This window comes from Camelina sativa, chromosome 4 (genome assembly GCF_000633955.1).
Source record: "Camelina sativa cultivar DH55 chromosome 4, Cs, whole genome shotgun sequence".
NCBI lineage: Eukaryota > Viridiplantae > Streptophyta > Magnoliopsida > Brassicales > Brassicaceae > Camelina > Camelina sativa.
The window spans coordinates 21,725,438-21,748,501 of record NC_025688.1 but is presented as its reverse complement, the minus strand read 5'-3'; the positions used below and the strand labels follow the sequence as shown (position 1 = coordinate 21,748,501).

Genomic DNA, 23,064 nt, shown 5'->3' with positions numbered 1-23,064 from the left:
CATATGGTATATCTCTCGAGGTAGATTGTATGAATATTATCGTATAACTTTAAAAAGAAACAAAAGGATTATGTATGTGTGGCGCAACACAAGAAGTAGAGTGAGCCACAAATGGGTTTGGCTGAGGACTGAATTTTTCAACTCCCAATTAGGTATCGGGAAGAGTTCAAACTAATTAAAACATTGCGTAAGGTTAAAGAAACCAAACATTTCCAATGTTTTATTTGTCGTTTAATTATTATTAATATTGTTTTCTAATCTCAGATTCACCACTTCATATTTCACTTCTGTTAATTTTAATTTTAATATACTACAAACGCAGACAACCTTCTGAAGAATCTATAATATTTTTTATAGACGTACGTATAATAATAGATAAACGAGCTTATGGACTGTGTTTGGTGATTTGAATAAGACCAAATCCCACCTACAACTTCTCCTAAATCCTTATTTATACACTCTTCTTAACTTCAACCAAATTCCCACATTTCCCAAACTTAGATCGGATCAACAACACTGATTTATTATAATAGCTTCCAACACTTTCGTTTTTCACCAAAATTACTCTTTTCTTTTTGGCAGAACACACATAAACAAAATTTGGGATTCTCGAGTTTCGTATAATTCGATATTCATTTAGATTGTGCAGCTATCTACAATTTTTTTAGTAACAAAATATAAATGAGTTATTATTTGGTATTGTAGATTAGTTAACACAGCTTGGAGTGATCAATACCATTATGAAGATATATAAATATTCATTATTATTATAGAAAAGATAAATTTAACGTCAATACTACAGTAATCAAGTGGTTGAATAACTTCGACTTTTGATGTACGACACCCATGTATACAAATAAAAAGTGAAAATGTAAAAGCTAAAAGTTTTGGAGGCAGCCAGAAAAAAAAAACAAAAAAAAAAGACTGACTTGAAGAGGTTGTTTTGTGTATCAGCCAAAAAAAACATATAAATGATTTTCATTTTTGTTAACAATACTAATGGTTGTAATTAATGAGAATTAAATTATAAATAAATAAATTTTTTTGTTGGCTGGTGTTCATTTGGATCTACGAAGGAAGTAATTTTAGGCAATCGGATCAATGCAAATTAGGCCAAAGGTCCTTGTCGTCATGGAATCTTGGACCAGTTGCAGGAATTTTTAGGGGTTCATGAAGCCAAACAAATCCCAATAAGCACATGTCTTCGTTCAACACACACTCATATATCGTTAATTACGTAGGCATGTCGTTATTACTTAGTGATCATTATTATTTAGTTACACTCACAAAATTACCCTCGAAAAAGAAAAGAAAAAAACGTATAGAAGACAAATTATACCCTATATATATATATATATATATATATATATATATGAAGACAAACCCTTTCACATAAAAAATGAAAATGGAAAAGATATGGGGTATAATATGAAAAATTATAAGACAGTTTCTGTAATTTAAATTATCTATAAAGTATAGCATAATTTGTTTGTGGATGATAAGATATAATTTATTTTGTCTGAAATATTCATTTTTCAAATAGCCGCGAACGGCGCATAAGGCTTAAGCTTCGCTGAAAACCTCAAAGACCGAGGATATATAAAACAAAACTAATTGCTAAATATTAATAAATCCAATGTGGCTCTCTGGTGTAAAGATAACAACAGTATATAATACATACTGCTTTTTAAAGATAGTATTAGATTAGATGATTTCGAGACTTGTAAAATAAAATTAGACAAGAAATCAAAGTGGCTGATTTCCAGTTGATCGGCCACCTGAATCTCTGGAGCTCTTGTCTTTCTTGGATTTCATCTTACACGATCGAAGACAGACCAAAATACAACACATGCAGAGCACATACTGCTCTACTATATTTTGATTTATACCAAATATATCAATTATCAAATAGTATGACTAATATTTAAAACAATCATATGATAATTGTGAAAACTAAAATACAACAACAATAATATTACATGCAGCAATAATAGATTTTGAAGTTTCAGTTTTTGTAATCGAACTTTATCATAAATTTCGGAGATAGAAACAGCAAATTTGATTTAGACCTATTTAAACCCTTTTTTGTAATTGCAATATTGACTTTTCTTTATCAATTGGTCAAGTTAGTAGATTAGGGTCTATAGGATTGTTGTTGGCTATATATTTTTAAAATAATGCACACTGAAAGACGTCTAACCGCACATCATATTAATTCGGCCGGTATAAGTAACTTTCATGCAAATTGTCGCGTAAGTTTCCGATTTTTCATTTTGGACTTGTGGAAAAAAAAACCTAATGACATGCATGAACTTTAGAACTAACCTTAACTCACTTAGATTTCAATACCTCGATTCCAATTTTTTCAGAATAAATTTTTAAAGTAGAATGTATAAATATTTTTTTGTGTTATCCTAAGAAACAGAGAAAGAAGGAAAGTTTTAAAAGAGTGGAGAAGAAGGCAAGGTTAGAAAGAGATGTCTCCAAAGTGCATCAGCAACGCGTGAGGAAGATCCATAGATGACACAGAGATGAAAGAGTTGGTATCATTTTTTTAACCACTCACAACTACTCCTCTCTTCTTCTATCATTCATTTTTTACCTTTTGTTAATCAGGTTCCATGCATGTTTAAGCTTTGTTCATCTCTAATGTTAATGAATATATGGATCATTTGACAACGGCTGTCAATAATTACTTATAAGTAGAAAATCCAATCAAGGGGTGGCTAGTACAATGGATATAAATAGAAAATATTAAAATATGAATCTAAAATTGCTGCATTATGTATACAAATGGTAGCTAGTACGTTATACCGTCATGCACTCATAGTTATATATAGCTATTTTTGTTTTTTTTGATAACTGAGAGAGGTTATAATGATAGAGAGTTTGTAAAGTCATAGAAGAAAACTAAATAAAAGTGATCATAATCATTGAACATCTTTCATTACATCATATCACTTCCAAATTTCAATCATTTGCACATGCTTACCATCATCAATTGTATCCATTTACATCTTTATATTATACTCTTCTTCTAGAAACGCATAATCTTGTATATTTCTATGGTTAAACATGTCGTATCAATTAATGCCGATCTCTCTTCTTTTGAAGACTCGAATATTTTAACTAACACACAGTGTTATCAAGTTAAAAACATTTATGATTTCTTTAAAGACTTTTCAGCCGGAATATTTTTAATTGTAAATCAAAATTACAACAAACATAACCAAAATTTCTGATTTTCAATGAACATTTTTCATAGCTCATGCTCAAAACTGATGTGATCATTGTTAAAATTACTCATTCAGGCTCTTCTCTTCTTGAAAGATTTGGATTTAGAGGAAGAAGAGGAACGTTTATCACTGCTTCTCTTTTTGGTGGATTTGTCAAACCCGTTGTCATTCTCCGATTTGGTGGACTTAACACTAATAATACCACTTGAAAAGATCTTTGAATGTTGCAGATCCTCTGCTTCTTTGTCCCCAATTACATATTGTTGAAGCTCAGAGTCCATTAATCCTTCAATCTTCTCCTTCATTTGTTCCTTTTAAAGACAAAAGAATTACAAGTTAATTCGATGTAATAACCGAAGAAACACAAATATAATGTTTTTGCACGGCACAGGGAGGTAGGAGAATTACCTCGACTTGTTTTGCTCCTTCCCTGATGTCATCATCGACCGACACATTGTGAGGTTCAAGCTCTCTCTGCATCAAGCAAAACAAAAGACAATAATCAGTTGCAAACAGAAGACTGAGAATAGCTTGAGAGACTTTTAGTTATTCTTATTCTCTCAGGAGTGCTCAATTTGAACTCTACACTTCTGCACACAGCACGTATTCAACGATCCAAACTTTGTTCTTGGTTTCGTAATGTAAACTCTGATGATCACAGTTGATGGATCAATTACAAAGCAATAAATAACATGGAGGTACCTCTTTCAAACGAGGGAGGGCTGATTCGATTTCCTTTCCTACAACTCCATTGAGATATTTGTATAATTCCCTTGCGACTTTCAGGATAAGAGAATGTACTTGTCCCCTCTCCAACTGCATTTGTCTCTGCAAATTCAAACATTCAAATGTTTGCAAGTTTATTAAATATGCATGTGCTGCAACATAATGAACCAGCTGGCTGCAATCTTCAAAATTAGAGTAAAACATGTTACCTCGATGCTAGAAAATTCCACCTCCTGCAACCCCAAGCATAGCAATATAGATGCCTGAACATATGAAAGTGATACGGGAAGCTTCTCTTCAAAATACTGATGTGCCAGTGTTTTGCAGATGTCATAAACCTTTTAAAGATAAGACAAAGAAACATGTTAAGAAGGAAGAACTGAAAGCAATTAGTACTGATCTACTCTATATAACAAGTTAACACAAAAGACATTTGTATTTACTTCTGCACCAGTTCAATGTTGAATGTGGGTTCGGTATAGAGTGGGTTTCAAGAGATCATTACCAAAATGTCAATTTAGTTAACAGACATTTTCAAAAGGAAAACCATTATAAGGAAAGAAATCTAACCAGATTGAAGTCCGTCAGATTTTTAGTATATGCTCTGAGCCTCTCCATATCATATGGAGATAATATGCCGTCGAGTGTCTTCAAAAATCCGTCTGATGAATTCCCTGAAGAATCAACCTCGGGGAAGTTGATCTTTGGGTTTAAGACACTGGACAGAAAAAAGATATGAAAAACAAAAAAAAAATTATACGAAACTGATATTATCGCAAAATGAAGACAAGAAAATCTTAGTGCTTACCTCATTACAAGTTTATAATCCATCTTCTTGAATTTATCACTCAACAGCTTAGAGAACCTTGTCTTGAAATCTGAACAAAGCAAAATAAGTTGTCACACCATATACTTGGAAGGTTGGAAGATGAAAGTTCAGTTCTTGATCAAAGAAGTAACAAACCTTTATAGAAGGGAGTAAAGAAGCCCAACTCATCGGACTCGTTGACTACTAGTTCATCATTTTTTAAAGGTCTTAGAAGCATACATGTGTGCTCTCCAGTCACAGCACTCTGATCCAAGCACAGGAAATAATCAGTGTTACAAACAGCAATCGGAAATGAAATTTATATAAGCAATCAAGGAGAAAGTATAGAAATATTCTCAACTGGGACTTGGCTAACGTAGAACGGCGCAAAATTATGTTTTCTCCAAAACCGGAAGAGATCCAAAGTAAGCCCAAAGGAAACACCAATGTAGTGGAGCTTCTCAGGTCGTCGTTCATGAAGTGGAACCAATAGAGGTGGAAGATTTGTGCGAGGTTTTACTTGCTCCTCGAGCATGGAGACCTGTCAAAAATGGAATCAGCTAAGAATGGATACAGAGACATAACTGTGCGCCAGTGAACATAAAAATGTAGCAGATTCTGCACTAAAAAACCCAAAGCCTACACATAGATATATAGAATAAAAAACAAGAAACCTTCTCAGCAGCCTCAGTAACTCTAATGGGCGCTTGCTCCACATCGACTTTATCATCTGCTTCTGAGATTGGAGCTATCTCACCCTCAAAATATCTGCAAATGCAAATCACTCAGTATTAGCAAAGAGTATGACTACAACTAATTAAGAGTACAAAGTATATATTTTTAAGCACAAAACATAAATTCATATAAGTAATATATGAGATACACATGATAGCAAACTTGTGTATGCACATTTTCATGAATTTACCTGGTCAAGAGTTCAACTGCAGCAGAACCATATCCCATCTACAATGCGGTAAATCAGAAGCTTGTTAAACGCACACAAAACCTAAAATCGGCATGTAAATATATGAGCAGAAAAAAAGATAACCTTCATAGCGTTAGGGTGGACTGCTATGCGTACTATTCGAGCACCAGAGAACCCTGGAAACTCAGTGTCCCGAAATTGTTCACAAAATTTCCATGGAATTTGGTCTCCATATGGTGAATGGCCATCCCTTAAACTTTGAAGGGCTGAGTTCTCAGATATCTTTCCTTCGAGACAGACCTGAAGATAACAGTTACAATGATGCTTAAGATCACACAAAAAAGAACACAAGCTAGAGACTATAATTTCCAACAATAATGTGGAAAAAGCATCTATAACAGATTGATAGTTGATACTTCAATCTTTGTAAGTCCATTTTCTGAAGACAGATTGATAGTTGATACTCTAGCTCTTTGGTCTCACACAGAGCAATAATATATACCTGGATAACACAAAGTATATCCGGAAGCTTGTTTTGGGACTCATCAACGGGACCTGTGTTTGAAAGCAGTTAAAGATAGTTCTGAAAATTAAATTAGGTGGCGGAAAAGAAAAACATGCATACCAAGTAACACAAACAAATGATGAGCAGGAGCATCAGCCAGCAGTTGAAGATCATTAGGAGAATTTTTGTAGTGAGACGAGACACATAGCGCCATCATTCTCTGTAGGATGCACTTATATCAGTCTATTATCAAAATAATGTACGGATCTCAAAAGCAACCATATTTACCTGTAGAAACAACTCACTATCTTTGTGAAAAGAAAAGAGTGTGTCTCGGTTGACATAATAGAGATCACACTGGCTTGGTGAAGGATGGCTACACAAAAAGAAGGAAAAAAAAGACAAATCAAATTAAAAAAAAAAAAAAAAACATTTCTAAACAATCAGTAAAGCACGAAAGGAAAGTAGATACTACAAATTTTTAGTAAACTATTCATACCGCGCAGGATTAGGCAGACAAGTAGCAACATCAAGGCAAAGTAGGCCATTAAGCCAAGATTCTATTGGATCTCCAGAAGCGTATCTTATAGACTCATTAAGTTCTATCTTCTTGAAAAGAAAACCTGTCCAAAGAAACTTGAGGGAGTCAGGGGAATGGTTCACATAAACTAGAGCGTCCACAAAATGCAGGCCCTGCGAATGGTAATGCCTATGCCACCTAGATCATTACGAAAAATATAACTGCCGAATACACGAAATGAAATTTTATAAACAAAAGCTAGAAGCACTATACTTTACCTTCCCAGACAGTACATAGGGGCATCTGGGCGACGATTCTAAGAAAGATGGGTCTACTCTAAAGGATGATAGAAGGGTCTATAACAGATTCCATAATAAGTTTTATATCCAAGAATGAAGCAAGGTGCAGTAGTTAAATACCTGAAAGAGAACCATCAATACCAGTAGCAGGAGCCCGGCTTTGCTCATCTAATTGTTGGAGGAGTTTCAGGGACAAAGATCTCCCAGTGCCTTCATAGCTTTAAAAAAGGGTAAAATTCAGTAGCATGATTATCCTTGAATTAAAACCAGAACATGCATACAACTTTCCAAAATTATGGAAATGGCATCAAATCTTGTTTCACATACCCACTGACAGTTGATGATAGGAAAACTAGATAAGGACCAAGCAAAGACTTCACAACTGGCAAAGGAATAGCTGCCGCTTCATCAATAACCAGCAGCTCTACTTGTGAGAGCTTCTCATGCTCGTGTGGTTGTATATACTACATGAATAAATCAAGATCATGGAAAACGTCAGAGATGGACTCAAATCACAACTTGAAGACCATGAATTGACTGAGGGATTAACAAACCTGGATAGTTTGTCTATGCTGCTTGTAGATATTTATCCGTACAATAGCTTTTTTGAAGTCAGGATTCGCACTTTTCACAACATCATAATCAAGGTGCTCCTATAAAAATGAAAGTGGAAGGTATTTAAGAGACATATGTGACCACATCGCAAAATGGAATACTGATTCCCTCTATCCTTAAGCAGTGTAGGTCTAATCAATGAGTATCTGAATAGATATGAATATGTCTCTCACCTTGGAGGCTCTTCTCAATGAAATGGAACAAGTACTATATAAAAATAATCTGTAGGGAAAGGACTTCACATTACCTTATATTCGAGTGCATCAAAGCCTTTGCAAACAAACTCAAAGAATGTCCTCAAGTTATCCGGGCTTGGTGCAGTTATGTAAATATTTGAGTATCTATGAGCAAGTAAACCACACATGGATAATTTGACAAAGATCCAGGAAAACACAATACTGATGAGTAAAGGAACCTATGGGAGTAAAACTAGTTCAAGAAATCTACCCAGCAGCAACAGCCCCAGCAACAGCTAAACCAAGTGCAGCAGATTTTCCACGCCCTCGACTAGCAATCAAAGCAACTATGCTGCGGAGAGCCTTATCCAGAATTGCATCGAAAAATGAGATCACAGCTTTACCCTACAAAGAAAATATAGAAACTCAGTTCATCTTGATTAAAGGACCAGTCAGGCAATAAGAAAGAGCATTAGCAAGACAAGTGTGCAAACAATTGATAGTTTCAAACCTGATCCAGTGTACAGCATTTCTTGATTAAAGGACCAACAGGAAAATCATCACTTAGTTCATCTTTCAAACTCTTCAGGTCACGTTCTGCCTCAGAGAGCCCCTCAGAATCCTTTAAGAGCATACAACATTGCAATGTTACCGATACTAGCTGGAAATCATTATCTCACAACGGAACCCAGTTCACTTTGCTATACCAAGATTTACCTTTTCCGTTGGAACTTGAGTAATAGACCTGATATGCGAGGAAAGCGGCAGTATATTCAGCTCATCATCCATGACAACACATGCTTTGCACGATGCAAGTGATAGCAGAAAACGTTCATTGAAACGGCCAGCAGCCTCAGAATGCGATTCAGTTCGGAATCTGTCATGGACATCCTAATAAGAAAAGAAAAAAAAATCATGTAACAGCACTAAGATAATGCTTTGCTCAAGAATAAGGAATGAAAGTTTGAAAACAGTGGTTCATACCATAACCATAGTGCATAGACTAGTAAGCGATGTAAGTGATCTCAATATTAATACAACCAAACCACCACCTTCCACAGTCTCTATAGTCCTTGCTAGTAGATTTGGAGTTAAAGCTTCAAAATCCTGAATGTATCAAGACGAAATAGTGACTAATCAATAAAATGAAAGAGGGACAGGTGAAGAAAGAAAGTCATATTAAAAGAAAGCAAAGTACCTGTAAAATGCACATGCCAAAAGTATTTCCGAGAATTCGTTCAGAATCTTTGTACAAGCAATGAGTTACTCTTCCAACATCAAGCAAACGCGAGAAGGCATCAAGTTTTTCTGGATCCAATTGTCCTCTTTCCCTCAATCTCTTCAACTGCTTCGAACGCTTTTGCTTATGACTGCAACCAAAACAAAAAAGATGAAATCCAAAAGTTCTCAATGTAAGTATGTATATGTCCTCACTAGTCACTACTCTCCAGAGGAAGGCTAATAACAAAACAGATGAATCCAAAAGTTAAAAGAACCGAACCTGCTAATGTCAAGTTTGTCCTTGTAGCACCACAAGATACTGGGATTACACTTAATAACTGCCTTTGACAACATATGATGGAGGTTCACAATCTGTTTTAGAGAAGAAACACATACACACAAACAGAAAGGTTGTAGATTTTTAATATCCAACTTAAACAATTCTCAGGGATATTAAAAGTATAAAACTTCTGAGAACAAAAAAAAAAAACACCAAACCTGGTCGCGGGACTTGTCACCAATGATTACAAACATGGAACGGTGTCTCAATTTGACACCGTTTTCAATCAGAGTCCTGATACGTTCATCAACCTTCTTCCTCATTATTGCAAAACTAGCTCTTCTTCTTCCTCCTTAAATCTGAACCCCCAAAATTCAATAACAGAACCTGGGTTCACAAGTACGATAACCCTCGAGTGTTGATGAAAAAAATCGAACTGATGAAATCAATTTTGCGTTTGGGACTGATTCTGTTTTTGTTAATTCTATGAACAAAATTTTGACCGGGACAGAACTTTTAGGGTTTCTAAATTGTGCAGTAGGGTTTAGGAGGACCGAAGAGAAGAAGAGATTACGACTTTTCTGCTTTGACCTTTTTGTCCTTCTTAAAGAATCATAACCGAGCACTAAACCGAAATGGTTTAATCCAACAATACTCATAATAGAATCCGGTTCAATAAATGGGTTTGCATAAGTAAACTCTAATGGGCTTGCATAAGCCCACAATGGTTAAGGAATAGAAGAAGCCCGAAAAATATGTGCAATGAATGCATAGTTTATTTATTTTTTTGGTTTTTCAGATAGATTTTAGTTCGGTATTAAAAGAAAGGTTCACACTAGCTCTCTTTTGTTTTGTTCTTTTTGTCTTTTGTTGGTGGCGGTGATCAGTCTTGTGACAAAAAAAATCCTTTGTTGAATGTTTTGAAGAGATTAGAACTTCAATTCGCTTAAAATAGAAAAAGGAATTACTAAGTATGATGATTTTGATATAATGGAGAATATTAGTATATGGATGAGAGAAAATACATAGATAATTAATTTCTATTAGTATATATAGATCCAGAGAGATTATTTCTATTAGTATATATATAGATCGAGAGAGATTAGAGAGATTCCTTTATATCTCTTATATAATAAAACGGAAGTACACGACATTTTTTGTAGTCTATATAATAGATATATTTATAATTTTTTAGTTATAAACTTGTAATATAGGTATATCATAATGTATGAGTTAGTCTGATTTTTTTATAAATAAGGGTAGTATAGATTTAGTTAATTAGAATAACATATAAATCAATCATAGGTAATATTTAAAAGATAAGGAAATCTCTCAGCCTAATTAAAACAAAAATATGTGATTTTTCTTTCACATTTACTTTTTTATATTTAAGTTATTTTAATTTTTTATCTAATATATTTAGTTGATAAAATTTATGATTTTTTCTGCATATGATGTAATTTAAATTTTTAAAAATAGACATATATTGCTCAACTGATGAATAAAAAAAATATACAAAATGCCCTACATCACCTAAGAAATCTAGGCAAAGATTCAAAGTCATATTAATAAAAAAGAGACCAAAATAATTCTGAATACGAATGAGCAGAAACCTTGATTTATCAGGCATTGAAATTAAAAAAATTATACATTTTATTATGGTTCTTTATTTTAAAGAATTTCAACTTTTAATAACTTTAAAAATTCAAATGTATAACTTTTTTAAAATTTTAAAGATTATTAATATTTCAACAATTAAACCATTTATCTTTTTAAAAAATGTTTAAGATATGAATAATATTTAAACTTTATAAGAAGTTCAAATATTATAAGTATTTCAATTTCTAAAATTAATAAAATTTATTCAAACATTTTAAATTTTAATAATATATACGAATTAAAATATCACATGACGGGTTATATGGCAGGACATGTTTGAGTTGATATTAATAGAAAATTAAAATATCATTAATTCGGTGCTACACGGGTAAAATATCATCTCATTATTTTGTGAACTTTTTAAAAACTTTAAAGATTATTAATATTTCAATTATTAAAACATTTAATTTTTAGAACTGTTTAAGATATTAATAATATTTTAAACTTTATAAGAAGTTCAAATATTATAAGTAGTTCAATTTCTAAAAAAAAAACTTTATTAAAACATTTTAAATTTTAAAAATATATTTAGATTTTTATGAAGTTTTTTTTGCAGTGCCTAACGAATTAAAATATCACACGACGGGTTATAAGGCTAGACATGTTTGAGTAGATATTAACAGAAACTTAGAATGTCATTAATTTGGTGCTACATGGATAAAATATCATCTCATTATTTTGTTAACAATATGAATATTAGATTAATAGACGTATCTAATTAAATCGATTAATTAATATTGTAACAAAATAATTTATATGAGGTATAGTGTAGGTTAAGTCATATAATTAACAATCAAAATACAATATATAATTTTAAAAACTAAACAAATCAAATAAAATTAACAAACATAAATTAATATTTTTATCAAATAACTTAAACTTCAGTGTACCGCGGGTCAAAATCTAGATCTACTAGAATAGATCTTACAAAATAGATATTATTTTCATAAGTTATATTCAACATATGATTTCATAACATAGTGTTTGAGTAAAAAAAAAATTAAAACAAATTAAACAATCATATATATAACACTTTAAATAAAAATTACAAAATAAATAAAATAAATGTTAATCTGTGATCTAGCACGGGTCCAATTCTAGTAGCCTAATGAATTAGTAAACCATGCATGGTTACTTGAGAATGCTTCCATGGCACATTCGTAACTTAAATATAGGAGCTATATAAACACAAAATAAGCTAATAATAAAAGGAACAAACAAAAAAAAATTGTAAACACAAGCATTGGACTGTGGGTGATGAGATCGTCGTCATCCTCTCTCAACAATTGCAATCGCATCCTTTCAAGAAGATCCAACTGTTTTAAAAAGAAAGAAAAAGAAGAAGAAGAAGAAGATGTTAATAAAACCAATTGTCGCAGACTATATATAATAGGAGATATGGAGACTAGCTAGCTTATAAATAAATGACATGTATGAGATGGAAAACAAAGAAGAAAAATCTCACTTGTTCGCGAAAATGAAGCAGTTTTTCCTGACAATCTTCAGCAGATAACTGGTGTAGTATCTTCATCCTCAAAGCGAGTTTGGCACCTGCATGGCAAAATATAGATATATGCTGTAATCAAATTAAACCATCGAAAAATAAAACAAAGGGAAGATTTGGTCGTACTGTCTATTTCGTTTCTGCTGACATATTTCTTAGCTATCTCATGCTCCTTGGCAGCTTCCTCCACGTAACCTTGCCCATCTCGTTCAAAGATCTCAATTGTCTTGAGACCATATAGAAAAACCACTTAAATTATTAGATTGCAACTGAGAAAAACTTGATTCAATATCACAGCCGATAAAAATATATATAAGCTCCAAGATGATAATTATATATACCTCGTTCACTTTGTCTATTGCTACTCGTACATAATAAGATTTATTTCTTCCGGTGGTTAGCCAGGTCAGAATCCTCATCATCCTCTCTGCCAAAATCCAAAACAATCGAATAGAAAATAATCCTTAAAACTTGGATTCCTAATCTAGATTCAAGGGTAGCTAGGGTTTATCAATCTCTTTCCCAAGACCATGCAAAATATTTTAAAAGGAGTAAACCTTAAATGGGCCAAAGCCCAAAGATTAAAAGGAAAAGGAGAAGCCCGGGGAAAAAGATCAAAAAAAGTCTTTTGATCTTCTTTCTTCTGATTAACGCGGCTATGTTATATTAGCTGTCGCTTAGCTTTATCCAAAAACCCAACCAAGTCAGTCAGTAAGTTCGAAAACGAGTAGAATGTGAAAACACGCGTTAAAGTGGGGCGCGTGGGTGAAATCCGTATCCATCTTCAACGGGCTTTTAAGATCCATTTTTTGAGTCAGTCTAAGTGAGATGGAACTGAGAAGAAGAATAAAAGCGTCATTCTTACGTTTTTTTGTTCTTCTATAAGTTTCACAGCGAAGCTTAGTTAGAAAAAAAAAAAAAAAAGAAAAAAAGAAGCCTTTTGAAAGCAATCAACTTTAATCTTTCAACGACACTTTCTTCAACTAACACTAAGTTGTTGTTGTTGTTGTTTTGTTGCTCTTTCTTCTCCTTCCCCTTAGATCTCTTTCTTTTTTTTTTTTAACTTGAGTCTTATCCCTTTGGATTTTTATTCGATTTTTGATTTCGATTCCTCTGTTTGATCAGTTTCTTTAATAGAACCTCTGATCTGGGTTTTTCCTCTTCCTACTAACTTTTACATTGCTTGGGTTTTAGAAACTGGTGGAGTTAGATCGATTCAAAAACCCTCCCCAAGATAAGATTTTAATTATATATAAAAAATAAAATAAAAAAGAGAAAGCTTTTCACAGGTCTTTTTGGGTTTTCTTGTCTCATTCTGACCAATGGGTTCACAGGTGTGTCTCTGTCTCTCTCTCTCTCTCTTTTTCTCTTGGTGGTGCGTAGTGAAATGAATCATGTGTTGCCTGTTTTTGAAGAAGTTTAAACTAGTGTTTGTTTTTTTTACTCTTGAGACTGTTCATGCAATTAGTTTTTGTGTAAGACAATTGATTAAACTTACTTGTAGCTTAGTTTGTGGTTTCTATTGAGCTCCAGCTCGAAAGGATAGGTCTTTTTTTGAAGATATCAAACTTGTTCAATGTCTAGTGACTCAACTCAAGTGTTGTCTTTTGTTCAAAACCTTTTTGGAAAGTAATTTGTATTTGGATGTTAGTTTAGTTGTCCAATAAGCTGTTCTCTTTACTTGTAATTCATGCAAAGGGAGCCTTGCTTTCGTGTTTATTCTTTAATGAATAGTTTCTTCCTATCATGTGTGATCCTAGACCGGAACCAAGTATCTTCCAATTTTGAGCATGTTGAAAAAATGAAATTGATTTTTCACATTTTCTTAGCTGTCTGTAACAAATCTTAGTACTTGTTTGAGTTTTAAGTTCACTTCCATTTGTGTTGTTGTATCTTTTGTTCTGAACATAATAATGATTATCTTTGATGTTTTGGTTACTGCTAATAGTTAAAATTGATTGCAAAAAGCAACCTTTTAATTTGCAGGTTTCTTGTCTACTAGTTGCTTGAGGCTTTTTTGGTTTGGTGGAGTTGAGTTGAGTTATGAGAAGAGGTAGAGGAAAAGGCAAGAGGCAGAGCGCTTCTGCTAGAGAAGATCGAGGAAGCGGCGAGGAAGAGAAGATTCCAGCTTACAGGAGAAGAGGGAGGCCACAGAAGCCGGTGAAAGATGAAATCGAGGGAAAAGAGGAAGAAGAGCTAGTGAAGAAAAAGACAGAAGAGGAAGAAGAGAAGGATGATGGTTCAGTAACAAGTAAAGAAGATGTGACAGGGAATGGGAAAAAAAGGAAGAAACCAGTAGAGTCTAAAGAGAGCAATTTAACCGAAGAAGACAATGCGATAGGATCCAAATCAAGCACAGATGATTCGACGAAATCATCCTTGTCTATTGGGTTTAGGCAGAATGGGAGCAGAAGGAAGAACAAACCAAGACGAGCTGCTGAAGCTGTTTTTGAATGTAATGGTGTTTGAAACCACCTTTTTGGTGTTCTTTGTTGGTTGCTTTTGCTGTTAGAAACCCAAGTTTAATGCGGGGTGCATTTTGGTTTCATTACATGGAAATCAGAATTTCGATTTTTCCGACATTGCTCTTGTTTACTTCTTAGCTTTTCATTGCGTTTTGAAGCTAAACTCTCTCAAGAAGAGTCTTAAAAATGCTCTTTAACGGCTATGAAAAAATGCAACAGTTACGAGTTGTGAAAAGTGAAAAAGAAGTTTCAAGAGTAGTAAAGAAGAACAATAGACTTGGAAAATACTGTGTAAGAAGATTTGTGAATTTAGTCAAGCGAGATTAGGGGGGCATTAAGCTTTTTTCAGATTGTATTTTTTAAAAAGAATTTTGGAAATCAGAACCAAAGGAACTAGATTGTATAAAGCAAAAAGGAATAAAATCAAATTGATACACACAACCCAATGAAAATTCAAGTACACAGTTTCTGATGGATACATTGGCTATGAAAATCTAACTTCCCATACTCTCTTTTTGCAAAAATTATGTTGTTGTTGTTTTTTTTTTTTTTTTCAATTATCAAGAAAGATATTGCATTAGATATTGTGAGAAGAAGTACAAATCTAATTGCAAAATATTAAAACATTTTTAGAGGAAAACAATAACCAACAACCTTCTAGTTCCTTTAAAAGTCACATCCTTAGTTGAGTTCCAACACTCTGTTCTATAATGTGCCCATCATCCTCATATTCATATATACTAATAAAGTTGTTGTTGCTCCTTAATTAGAAGTAGTTTAGTTAAAACAACCCATCCATTTATAGGTCTGTGGTCTATTCATCTGTACAAAACACAATAAAGGTCACTATTTTGTTATTTTAGCATCATTAGGCTATACTCTTATATATATTTAGGAGTAGAAAACTACTAAGGGGTACTACTATAATAGTCTGATTAGAATAAATAGCTAGATTTTACATGGGTGTTTATGTTCCCTGGTCTCGTTTAAGGATATCATTTTGTACGTTAAAGAAGAAAATACTCTTATCCCTTTTGTGTTTTATTTGTTCATTACAACAAACATCACAAAACGCAAACGCTAAAACACGTAGCTGTCGTGGACTAGTGTCAATCACTTTGAGTGTCTCTTCTTTTGTCAGCTTCTTCTCTCTCTCTCTCTCTCTCTCTCTCTCTCTCTCTCTCTCTCTCTCTCTTTTCTCTCTTTCTCTCTCTCTCTCTGATCTTTTAAAAGATAGCAACATCTAAAATCAGCAAAACCACATTTTCTTTCTTATTTCTTCTCTGTCCTTTCTATTTCCAGAGTCCTGTAGTTTACTTTTAGAGAGAGATGAGAAGAAGCCTCTCTTTCTCTGTCTGAGTAAAAGAAGAAACCAAAAAAAACCATAATGGAGTTGTTGATGGGGGGTTCTGGTCAAACCGAGTCTGGTGGTGCTTCTTCCACCGAGTCATCTTCACTCAGTGGTGGACTCAGGTTTGGTCAGAAGATCTACTTCGAGGATGGATCCGGATCCGGAAGCAAGAACCGGGTCGGTGCAGGTCATAAATCGTCGACAACGGCGAGATGCCAAGTGGAAGGTTGTAAAATGGATCTAAGCAATGCGAAAGCTTATTACTCAAGACACAAAGTTTGTTGCATTCACTCTAAATCATCTAAAGTCATTGTCTCTGGTCTTCATCAAAGGTTTTGCCAACAATGCAGCAGGTTTCACTCTTCTTGCTTTTTGTTCTTTTTTTTTTTTTACTTTACTCATTTGTCATTCCCGGTGATCGGAAGAGTCACAAGGGAACCACCATCGCTTTTAAGCTTTTTTCAGGTTTTATGTTCCTTTTGAGCTTTTTGGTTTTTGGCTCTTGACGTCATTGAAGAGTCTAATAAAAACTTTACAGCTAGTTATTATGTGGTCTTGTCTCTTGTCTTATGCATTTTTTTTTTTTTATGTTGCTTTTCGTTGAAGCTTTCTTCACTTTTATACCAATCAGGTTCCACCAGCTTTCTGAGTTTGACTTAGAGAAACGAAGTTGTCGCAGAAGGCTCGCTTGTCATAACGAACGACGACGAAAGCCACAACCCACAACTCTTTACACTCGAATCGCTGCATCTCTTTACGGTTAATCCTTTTTACACAACTTTTTATTTTTTTTTAAGCTCATTATGCTTCAAAAACAAGTTCTTGATTTTCTTGTGTATTATTAGGAAACGCCAATGCTGCAATGATTAAAAGTGTTTTGGGAGATCCTACGGTGTGGTCAACTGCAAGATCAGTGATGCGAAGGTCTGGACCTTGGCAAATTAACCCGGTTAAGGAAAGCCATCATCAACACATGAATGTTTTCTCACAAGAAAGCTCAAGTTTTACTATCACATGTCCAGAGATGATGAACAACAATAGCACAGACTCAAGCTGTGCTCTCTCTCTTCTGTCAAACTCTAACTCAAACCCGATTCAGCAGCAGCAGCAACAACTTCAGACACAAACCAATATATGGCGACCATCTTCAGGTTTTGACTATATGACCGTCGATAGGGTTACATTGGCTCAGCCACCGCCCATTCCAAGCCATCATCAGTACCTAAACCAAACGTTGGAATTCATGACAGGCGAAAAGAACAGTTCACATTACATGTCTCCTGCTTTGGGACCGAGTCAAATCTCTGCGCCAGATGAGTTCCAGATAAGCAATGGCACCACAATGGATGGATTCGAGTTGTCTCTTCATCAGCAGGTTCTGAGGCAATACATGGCACCTGAGAACACAAGAGCGTATGACTCTTCTCCTCATCATTTCAATTGGTCTCTTTGAGTCCTTTCTCTTCCACCCTTTAAAGACTTTCTTTTAATTTAACTTGTTCTGTGGAAGGTTTTTACTAAGGCTTGATAGTCTCAGGATCTTATCAATTACTTGTTCTATGCTACTTGAAACTAAGCAATGATGTCGGATAATGGCTTTTAAGTTTGGATATTATTTTAATTGGTATGGAATTTGAACTTTAAGCCCTTCGTTTTTATGATTTTTGTTATGTTTACAATTTTACATCCAACAGAAACACAGGTTTACTAATTTGGATGTCAGATTAAAACATCAATATCATTATCAACATAAATTTTGTTTTATCAAATCAGAGTTCCACATGCTTTTACAATCCTACTATCTATCAAAGGATGGTAATCTGGGAATTAGCAAGTCCTTACAAAGTTCTTTGAGTGTTTACCTCTTCACCTACTTGCTTATGCAACTGCAAACAGTTTTTCTTCTGTATCTTGCCTCTTCAGCCACATCAGAGAATTATCAACCTCACCTTGAACTTCTGCAGACTTGATATGTGTTGGCATGCTTCCATACTAATCTGACTTATCTAGTGATCATCCTCATTCACGCCAGGACAATTGGATAGAAGAGCTTCAGTCGTTTCATACTGATTCGCATATTGTGAAATTTTATGTCAGTATAATTACACAAACACAACATTTAGCGTTGAGAAAAAAACATTACATTGATAAAAGAAGACTTGAACGAATTCAATTACCTGGAACCCGCAAAACGTACAATACCGATGTTCGTCTCTCAATTTCATTAATATCTCTCGCAAATCCTGCAACCAGTAGAGCTAAATTAGTCGGCCTAAACCATAATGATGAATCTCAAATGCTCAACCGATAGCCTCGAACTCTACTGCATTAGTGTCATAAAGGTGAAAGACAACATAAACACCAAAAGGTACCAACTCTTGTTTTTTATAGGAGAACATACCTCTTCAGTGATCTCCTCCTCTTCTTCCTCTTCTTCATCAGGCTTACCATCCTCATCTTCCTCGGTCTTCTTCTTCTCGGGAACAACTTCTACATTCTCAAGTTGATCAAGAGCTGCCTTAGCCTTCCTAAAGTTAATCACAACTCTTTTGTTACGCCATTGAGACTTCTGTCTAGACTCGAAATCCTCCAACATCTCATCCACTTTTCTCTTCTCATTCTCCGCCTCAATCTCCTCTTTCTTCTTCTTCTCCTTGTGTGGATCCTCTCTCCCTATACCGGCTCTGGATCTCCGAATATCCATGGTCACTGGCTCAGACCTACCTGAGCCTTCTTTACCAAGAGCAGAACCTGGCTTGTAACCCATTTGCTTCAATAGCTGAAACCCTTTGTTAGACTCACCAATAGGAGTGTCTACAATACGAGCCAATGTCTGTTCATCCTCTTCTATTTGTTTCTTCTCTTTCTCTAACCTTCGCCTCTCGTGCCAGCTGAGATTCTTTAACTTCTTCCGTGATGGTTCAACGGTTACAGGTTTCTTATCAGATTCCTGAACAAAAAGCATTCATAATGATTCAACTCATGAACTAGGTTTTAAATATTAAATTCCAAACTATAATCACAAAATCTCACTCTCAACTATCAAAACAAAACATAGAAAATAATCGAAATTTTCAGATATTCATAATCAATTAGACGAATTTGGACTCATGAGCTTGATAGGTATGGTCATATATATCTAAGAAGTTGAAAGCTTTTGTTCTGAAAAATACCTTTCTTTTGGAAGCATGGGTAAGTTCAGGTGGAATGAACTGAGAAAGGTCTCCCATGTAGTCATCATTGTCTTCTGCTTCTCCTCCAAGGCCAGTCAGATTTCTCGTCGATTCTTCTGCCATTGCCGACGAAGCTTGCGACAATGCGGAGGACGAAAATAAAAGAAGAGAAAGAAGAGTAACTCAAGAGCTTTAATTGGGCCTAACTGGGCACTAATTGGGCTTTGTTTGGCTCTACCGTCTTTTCGCTGAACAACACTGGAACAGCAGATATATTATATACACTGAAACCAAACAATTAATTAATCTTAGGAGGTAACTAGAAGAAGCATCATGAGTTTCATCATCATGAGTTACAAACTCAATTGTTCCAAGAATCTGCCAGTCTGTCACTGAAAGAGTGCCAAATATAGTTTGGGCCTCCATAGCGAAGTCTTGACTCATATTATGCAATACAGGTTTGTGATCAATTGGTGTGAAGATAGAAGAATTATAGAAACTATACTTACACCGTGAATTAATGAGAACGCATTATACTAGATGATCAGCTCATTGATATCTCTCTTCCATGTCCTTATGTTTTTGCATCTGGAGATGTTCATATTCTCATGAACTTTCCCATTGTCTGCATATTTCTACAATAAATCATTTTTTTATAGTTTTTGCATACATATATGAGAAATGTTTTGGGCTCTAAAGCTTCAGAAAATTGCGTCTAACATGTAGCCTACTCTTGAGTTCTCTTAAATCTATCAAGACGAAGTATTTCAAAAAAAAAGTTTTGCTTACAAGTTATTACTTATAACAATTCAAATCATCATGCTCTATCTGAAGCTGAGATTTTCAAAAACGAGGGATTGGAAATGTCAAAAGAAACAAAAATTAAACATGACCAAAGCAGAAAAAAAAATAATAATCTAAAGGAAAGCTTAAAGGAAGTATTCTGTGCAGATAAGTTACGTGGTGCGTATTGGTTCCAAACTACAAATCAGGCTGGTTTCTCTTTTTTTCTTCTTCTTTTTTGTCTTGGGAGGGATTCTTCACTAGCAATATGCCAAATATGATCGAGGGAGCTCTACAGGAACGAATGAGACATATTCCACTTGGTCTATATATTCAATATTAGTCACCTTGTAGGCAATAGAGTTGCCTTATATTTCCAGATGCTGTTAGGTACGCCGTAGAAACACAGAAACAAGTCAAAACCCTATAGAATATATGCACGAAAAATAGAGTAGGGATCGATTTAGAGAAAGTTCTTACCGTAGAGCCAGTCTTTAAAATACACATGGAGTGCACTTGATACCTCTCGTTTCCGGTTTTCTTCCANAACTATACTAACACTCATATTCTCATGAACTTTCCCATTGTCTGCATATTTCTACAATAAATCATTTTTTTTAGTTTTTGCATACATATATATATATGAGAAATGTTTTGGGCTCTAAAGCTTCTGGAAATTGCGTCTAACATGTAGCCTACTCTTGAGTTCTCTTAAATCTATCAAGACGAAGTATTTCAAAAAAAAGTTTTGCTTACAAGTTATAACTTATAACAATTCAAATCATCATGCTCTATCTGAAGATGAGATTTTTCAAAAACGAGGGATTGGAAATGTCAAAAGAAACAAAAATTAAACATGACCAAAGCAGAAAAATAATAATAATCTAAAGGAAAGCTTAAAGGAAGTATTCTGTGCAGATAAGTTACGTGGTGCGTATTGGTTCCAAACTACAAATCAGGCTGGTTTCTCTTTTTTTCTTCTTCTTTTTTTTTGTCTTGGGAGGGATTCTTCACTAGCAATATGCCAAATATGATCGAGGGAGCTCTACAGGAACGAACGAGACATATTCCACTTGGTCTATATATTCAATATTAGTCACCTTGTAGGCAATAGAGTTGCCTTATATTTCCAGATGCTGTTAGGTACGCCGTAGAAACACAGAAACAAGTCAAAACCCTATAGAATATATGCACGAAAAATAGAGTAGGGATCGATTTAGAGAAAGTTCTTACCGTAGAGCCAGTCTTTAAAATACACATGGAGTGCACTTGATACCTCTCGTTTCCGGTTTTCTTCCAGAGGTGCTTCATTTAGCGACCGTCTTGTTTCTTCGAAGTTCTTAAGCTGATGAAAAGAAAGAAAAAATGGAATTAGAAGATCAGAGGCTAATATATGGAAGAAAAGTACATTGTTCCATACTGAAATAAAGACATACGTTTCTCTGCTGAGCTGCCATATAAGCATCTGGCAATGGAAATGGATTGTCTTTTGTCGAACCAATATCCTCGCCGCTAAACCAGTTTGGGATCTGCAACACATAGACATTGACCCCACAGATAAACAAGTCATTAGATGCTTCATGAACAGTATCTCCAGTTATTGAATTAGAAGTTAGACCAACAAAAAGAGTGTACCAAAAAGTTGACAAACTGGTCAGGGTCTACAGAAGCAGCTGATTCAGCCTGTGCATCAGCGACACCAGCAGGATGTGACAGTGAGTCATGTGGATCCACTGCTCCCAGTGCCAACGGTTTGTCCCATTTGTTGATAGTTGGCTCAACCCCCACCTCACTCATGTGCCCCTCCAAATGAGAGTAAAATGTATTATACGGAGCAACCTGAAAACAAAGTCAAAATGATGTCAGCAACTTAAAAAATTAAAACAACAGAAGCCCATACTCATCAGAACAATATCTGTCAGCGCCCGTACTCTTTATTCATAAAAAACAGTGAGACCTTCTTGAAGCATACGTCTGGCTATAGGTATCCATAATGAATTAATTCTTCAACACCATGACTGCGTAACGTAATGAGACAGACAACCCCTCGAAGTTGTTTCCACTAGACTCAATAACATGTCCAAAACAACATACTAACAAAACTACAGCTAGTAAAAAGTCTATCCGCTTCACAATTTACCTTAATATCAGACAAGTAATTAAGAGCAGCATGACATAAAACTTGTAAAGTAAACCTCAATCTTATTAGAAGCTTCACCTGTAGTTTGTGGTTATCACCAACTATAAGTGGTCGCTGATTGACTCCCAAGAAGAATACACATTCACGACAATTGGCGATGCACACTCGTTTGGCAGCTGCAATCACATGGACTCTTTCACAGTGCTCAACTTTTAGTGCCTGCAAAATAAATCAGAAAATAGAGTTGCTGCATCATCTAGTAAAAGTCGGCAGATATTAGAACTAGTAAACTATTTCCTAGACTATTTTCGATAAAGAAGGAAGGAGCATTGTTTTCATACCTTGCCAACAGCTCCCAGAACTATAGTGGTATCAGAACATCCGTGCACAGTAGCATATCGCAATGGTGCTAAAAGGTAAATTACAGAATCGTGGCAATTGACAACCTGCATAATCCACAGAACAAGGAGATGACATTGGTGCACAGAGAGTACATGACTAGAAGGAAAAATGGAGTTAGGAATAGTCCAACTATACTAAACGCAAGATAGTTGTTCACAGCATACCTTCACAGATCTACCCCTTAGATCGGAGGCCTGCTTAACAAGTGAAGCCTTGGAGACTCCTTCGATTAAACACGGGCCTCTAGTACTAGGTGCAACCTTGTTCGGAGCATCA

General features: G+C 34.7%; 5 protein-coding genes and 1 long non-coding RNA gene across 6 annotated transcripts in view; 2 read left to right on the top strand and 4 right to left on the bottom strand.

The window, feature by feature from the left end:
* LOC104781703 (RNA cytidine acetyltransferase 2) lies at nucleotides 3,308-9,874 on the bottom strand. The gene is made up of 26 exons (XM_010506430.2): nucleotides 9,530-9,874; nucleotides 9,312-9,403; nucleotides 9,009-9,180; nucleotides 8,795-8,917; nucleotides 8,528-8,701; nucleotides 8,322-8,432; nucleotides 8,082-8,215; nucleotides 7,882-7,975; nucleotides 7,574-7,672; nucleotides 7,347-7,483; nucleotides 7,140-7,237; nucleotides 6,700-6,823; nucleotides 6,489-6,576; nucleotides 6,321-6,420; nucleotides 6,198-6,250; nucleotides 5,819-5,995; nucleotides 5,696-5,733; nucleotides 5,445-5,538; nucleotides 5,132-5,311; nucleotides 4,927-5,035; nucleotides 4,771-4,840; nucleotides 4,533-4,680; nucleotides 4,172-4,300; nucleotides 3,939-4,064; nucleotides 3,645-3,710; nucleotides 3,308-3,547 (listed from the first exon to the last, which is right to left on the bottom strand). Exons 1-26 carry the CDS (start codon nucleotides 9,632-9,634, stop codon nucleotides 3,308-3,310), a joined length of 3,081 nt encoding a protein of 1,026 aa, XP_010504732.1. The 5' UTR covers nucleotides 9,635-9,874.
* LOC104781702 (rho GTPase-activating protein gacO-like) lies at nucleotides 13,292-15,056 on the top strand. The gene is made up of 2 exons (XM_010506429.2): nucleotides 13,292-13,808; nucleotides 14,461-15,056. The coding sequence occupies exon 2, from the start codon at nucleotides 14,518-14,520 to the stop codon at nucleotides 14,941-14,943; it is 426 nt and encodes a 141-aa protein (XP_010504731.1). The 5' UTR covers nucleotides 13,292-13,808; nucleotides 14,461-14,517; the 3' UTR covers nucleotides 14,944-15,056.
* On the top strand, nucleotides 16,098-17,938 carry LOC104781700 (squamosa promoter-binding-like protein 15). The gene is made up of 3 exons (XM_010506427.2): nucleotides 16,098-16,643; nucleotides 16,922-17,049; nucleotides 17,136-17,938. The coding sequence occupies exons 1-3, from the start codon at nucleotides 16,327-16,329 to the stop codon at nucleotides 17,741-17,743; spliced, it is 1,053 nt and encodes a 350-aa protein (XP_010504729.1). The 5' UTR covers nucleotides 16,098-16,326; the 3' UTR covers nucleotides 17,744-17,938.
* LOC104781701 (G patch domain-containing protein 11-like) lies at nucleotides 17,994-19,696 on the bottom strand. Its single transcript, XM_010506428.2, has 4 exons — nucleotides 19,464-19,696; nucleotides 18,692-19,240; nucleotides 18,468-18,533; nucleotides 17,994-18,356 (listed from the first exon to the last, which is right to left on the bottom strand). The coding sequence occupies exons 1-4, from the start codon at nucleotides 19,584-19,586 to the stop codon at nucleotides 18,297-18,299; spliced, it is 798 nt and encodes a 265-aa protein (XP_010504730.1). The 5' UTR covers nucleotides 19,587-19,696; the 3' UTR covers nucleotides 17,994-18,296.
* Nucleotides 20,197-20,792, bottom strand: LOC104781699. Its single transcript, XR_766933.1, has 2 exons — nucleotides 20,727-20,792; nucleotides 20,197-20,629 (listed from the first exon to the last, which is right to left on the bottom strand). It is a non-coding gene; the product is annotated as an uncharacterized LOC104781699 (long non-coding RNA).
* Nucleotides 20,978-23,064, bottom strand: part of LOC104784134 — a 5,007-nt gene continuing 2,920 nt past the window's right edge. Inside the window, exons 4-10 of the mRNA XM_010509199.2 lie at nucleotides 22,953-23,063; nucleotides 22,728-22,832; nucleotides 22,465-22,605; nucleotides 21,882-22,085; nucleotides 21,683-21,775; nucleotides 21,480-21,591; nucleotides 20,978-21,382 (exon numbers count right to left, since the gene is read on the bottom strand). Coding sequence (XP_010507501.1) covers nucleotides 21,339-21,382; nucleotides 21,480-21,591; nucleotides 21,683-21,775; nucleotides 21,882-22,085; nucleotides 22,465-22,605; nucleotides 22,728-22,832; nucleotides 22,953-23,063 — 810 coding nt within the window. The 3' untranslated portion in view covers nucleotides 20,978-21,338. The remainder of the gene's footprint in view (nucleotides 21,383-21,479; nucleotides 21,592-21,682; nucleotides 21,776-21,881; nucleotides 22,086-22,464; nucleotides 22,606-22,727; nucleotides 22,833-22,952; nucleotide 23,064) is intronic.

What these genes read in the sequence shown, in the direction of transcription:
- LOC104781700 (XM_010506427.2), top strand. Translation starts at nt 16,327, where the DNA reads ATGGAGTTGTTGATGGGGGGTTCTGGTCAAACCGAGTCTGGTGGTGCT. An exon ending in TTTTGCCAACAATGCAGCAG is followed by an intron (nt 16,644 to 16,921) that starts GTTTCACTCTTC and finishes TATACCAATCAG; the next exon opens with GTTCCACCAGCTTTCTGAGT. An exon ending in AATCGCTGCATCTCTTTACG is followed by an intron (nt 17,050 to 17,135) that starts GTTAATCCTTTT and finishes GTGTATTATTAG; the next exon opens with GAAACGCCAATGCTGCAATG.
- LOC104781702 (XM_010506429.2), top strand. Translation starts at nt 14,518, where the DNA reads ATGAGAAGAGGTAGAGGAAAAGGCAAGAGGCAGAGCGCTTCTGCTAGA.
- LOC104781701 (XM_010506428.2), bottom strand. Translation starts at nt 19,586, where the DNA reads ATGGCAGAAGAATCGACGAGAAATCTGACTGGCCTTGGAGGAGAAGCA. An exon ending in CCCATGCTTCCAAAAGAAAG is followed by an intron (nt 19,241 to 19,463) that starts GTATTTTTCAGA and finishes CTTTTTGTTCAG; the next exon opens with GAATCTGATAAGAAACCTGT. An exon ending in AGGAGGAGATCACTGAAGAG is followed by an intron (nt 18,534 to 18,691) that starts GTATGTTCTCCT and finishes TACTGGTTGCAG; the next exon opens with GATTTGCGAGAGATATTAAT.
- LOC104781703 (XM_010506430.2), bottom strand. Translation starts at nt 9,634, where the DNA reads ATGAGGAAGAAGGTTGATGAACGTATCAGGACTCTGATTGAAAACGGT. An exon ending in TATTGATGGTTCTCTTTCAG is followed by an intron (nt 6,824 to 7,139) that starts GTATTTAACTAC and finishes TTCTTTGGACAG; the next exon opens with GTTTTCTTTTCAAGAAGATA. An exon ending in TGGAATTTTCTAGCATCGAG is followed by an intron (nt 4,065 to 4,171) that starts GTAACATGTTTT and finishes TTGAATTTGCAG; the next exon opens with AGACAAATGCAGTTGGAGAG.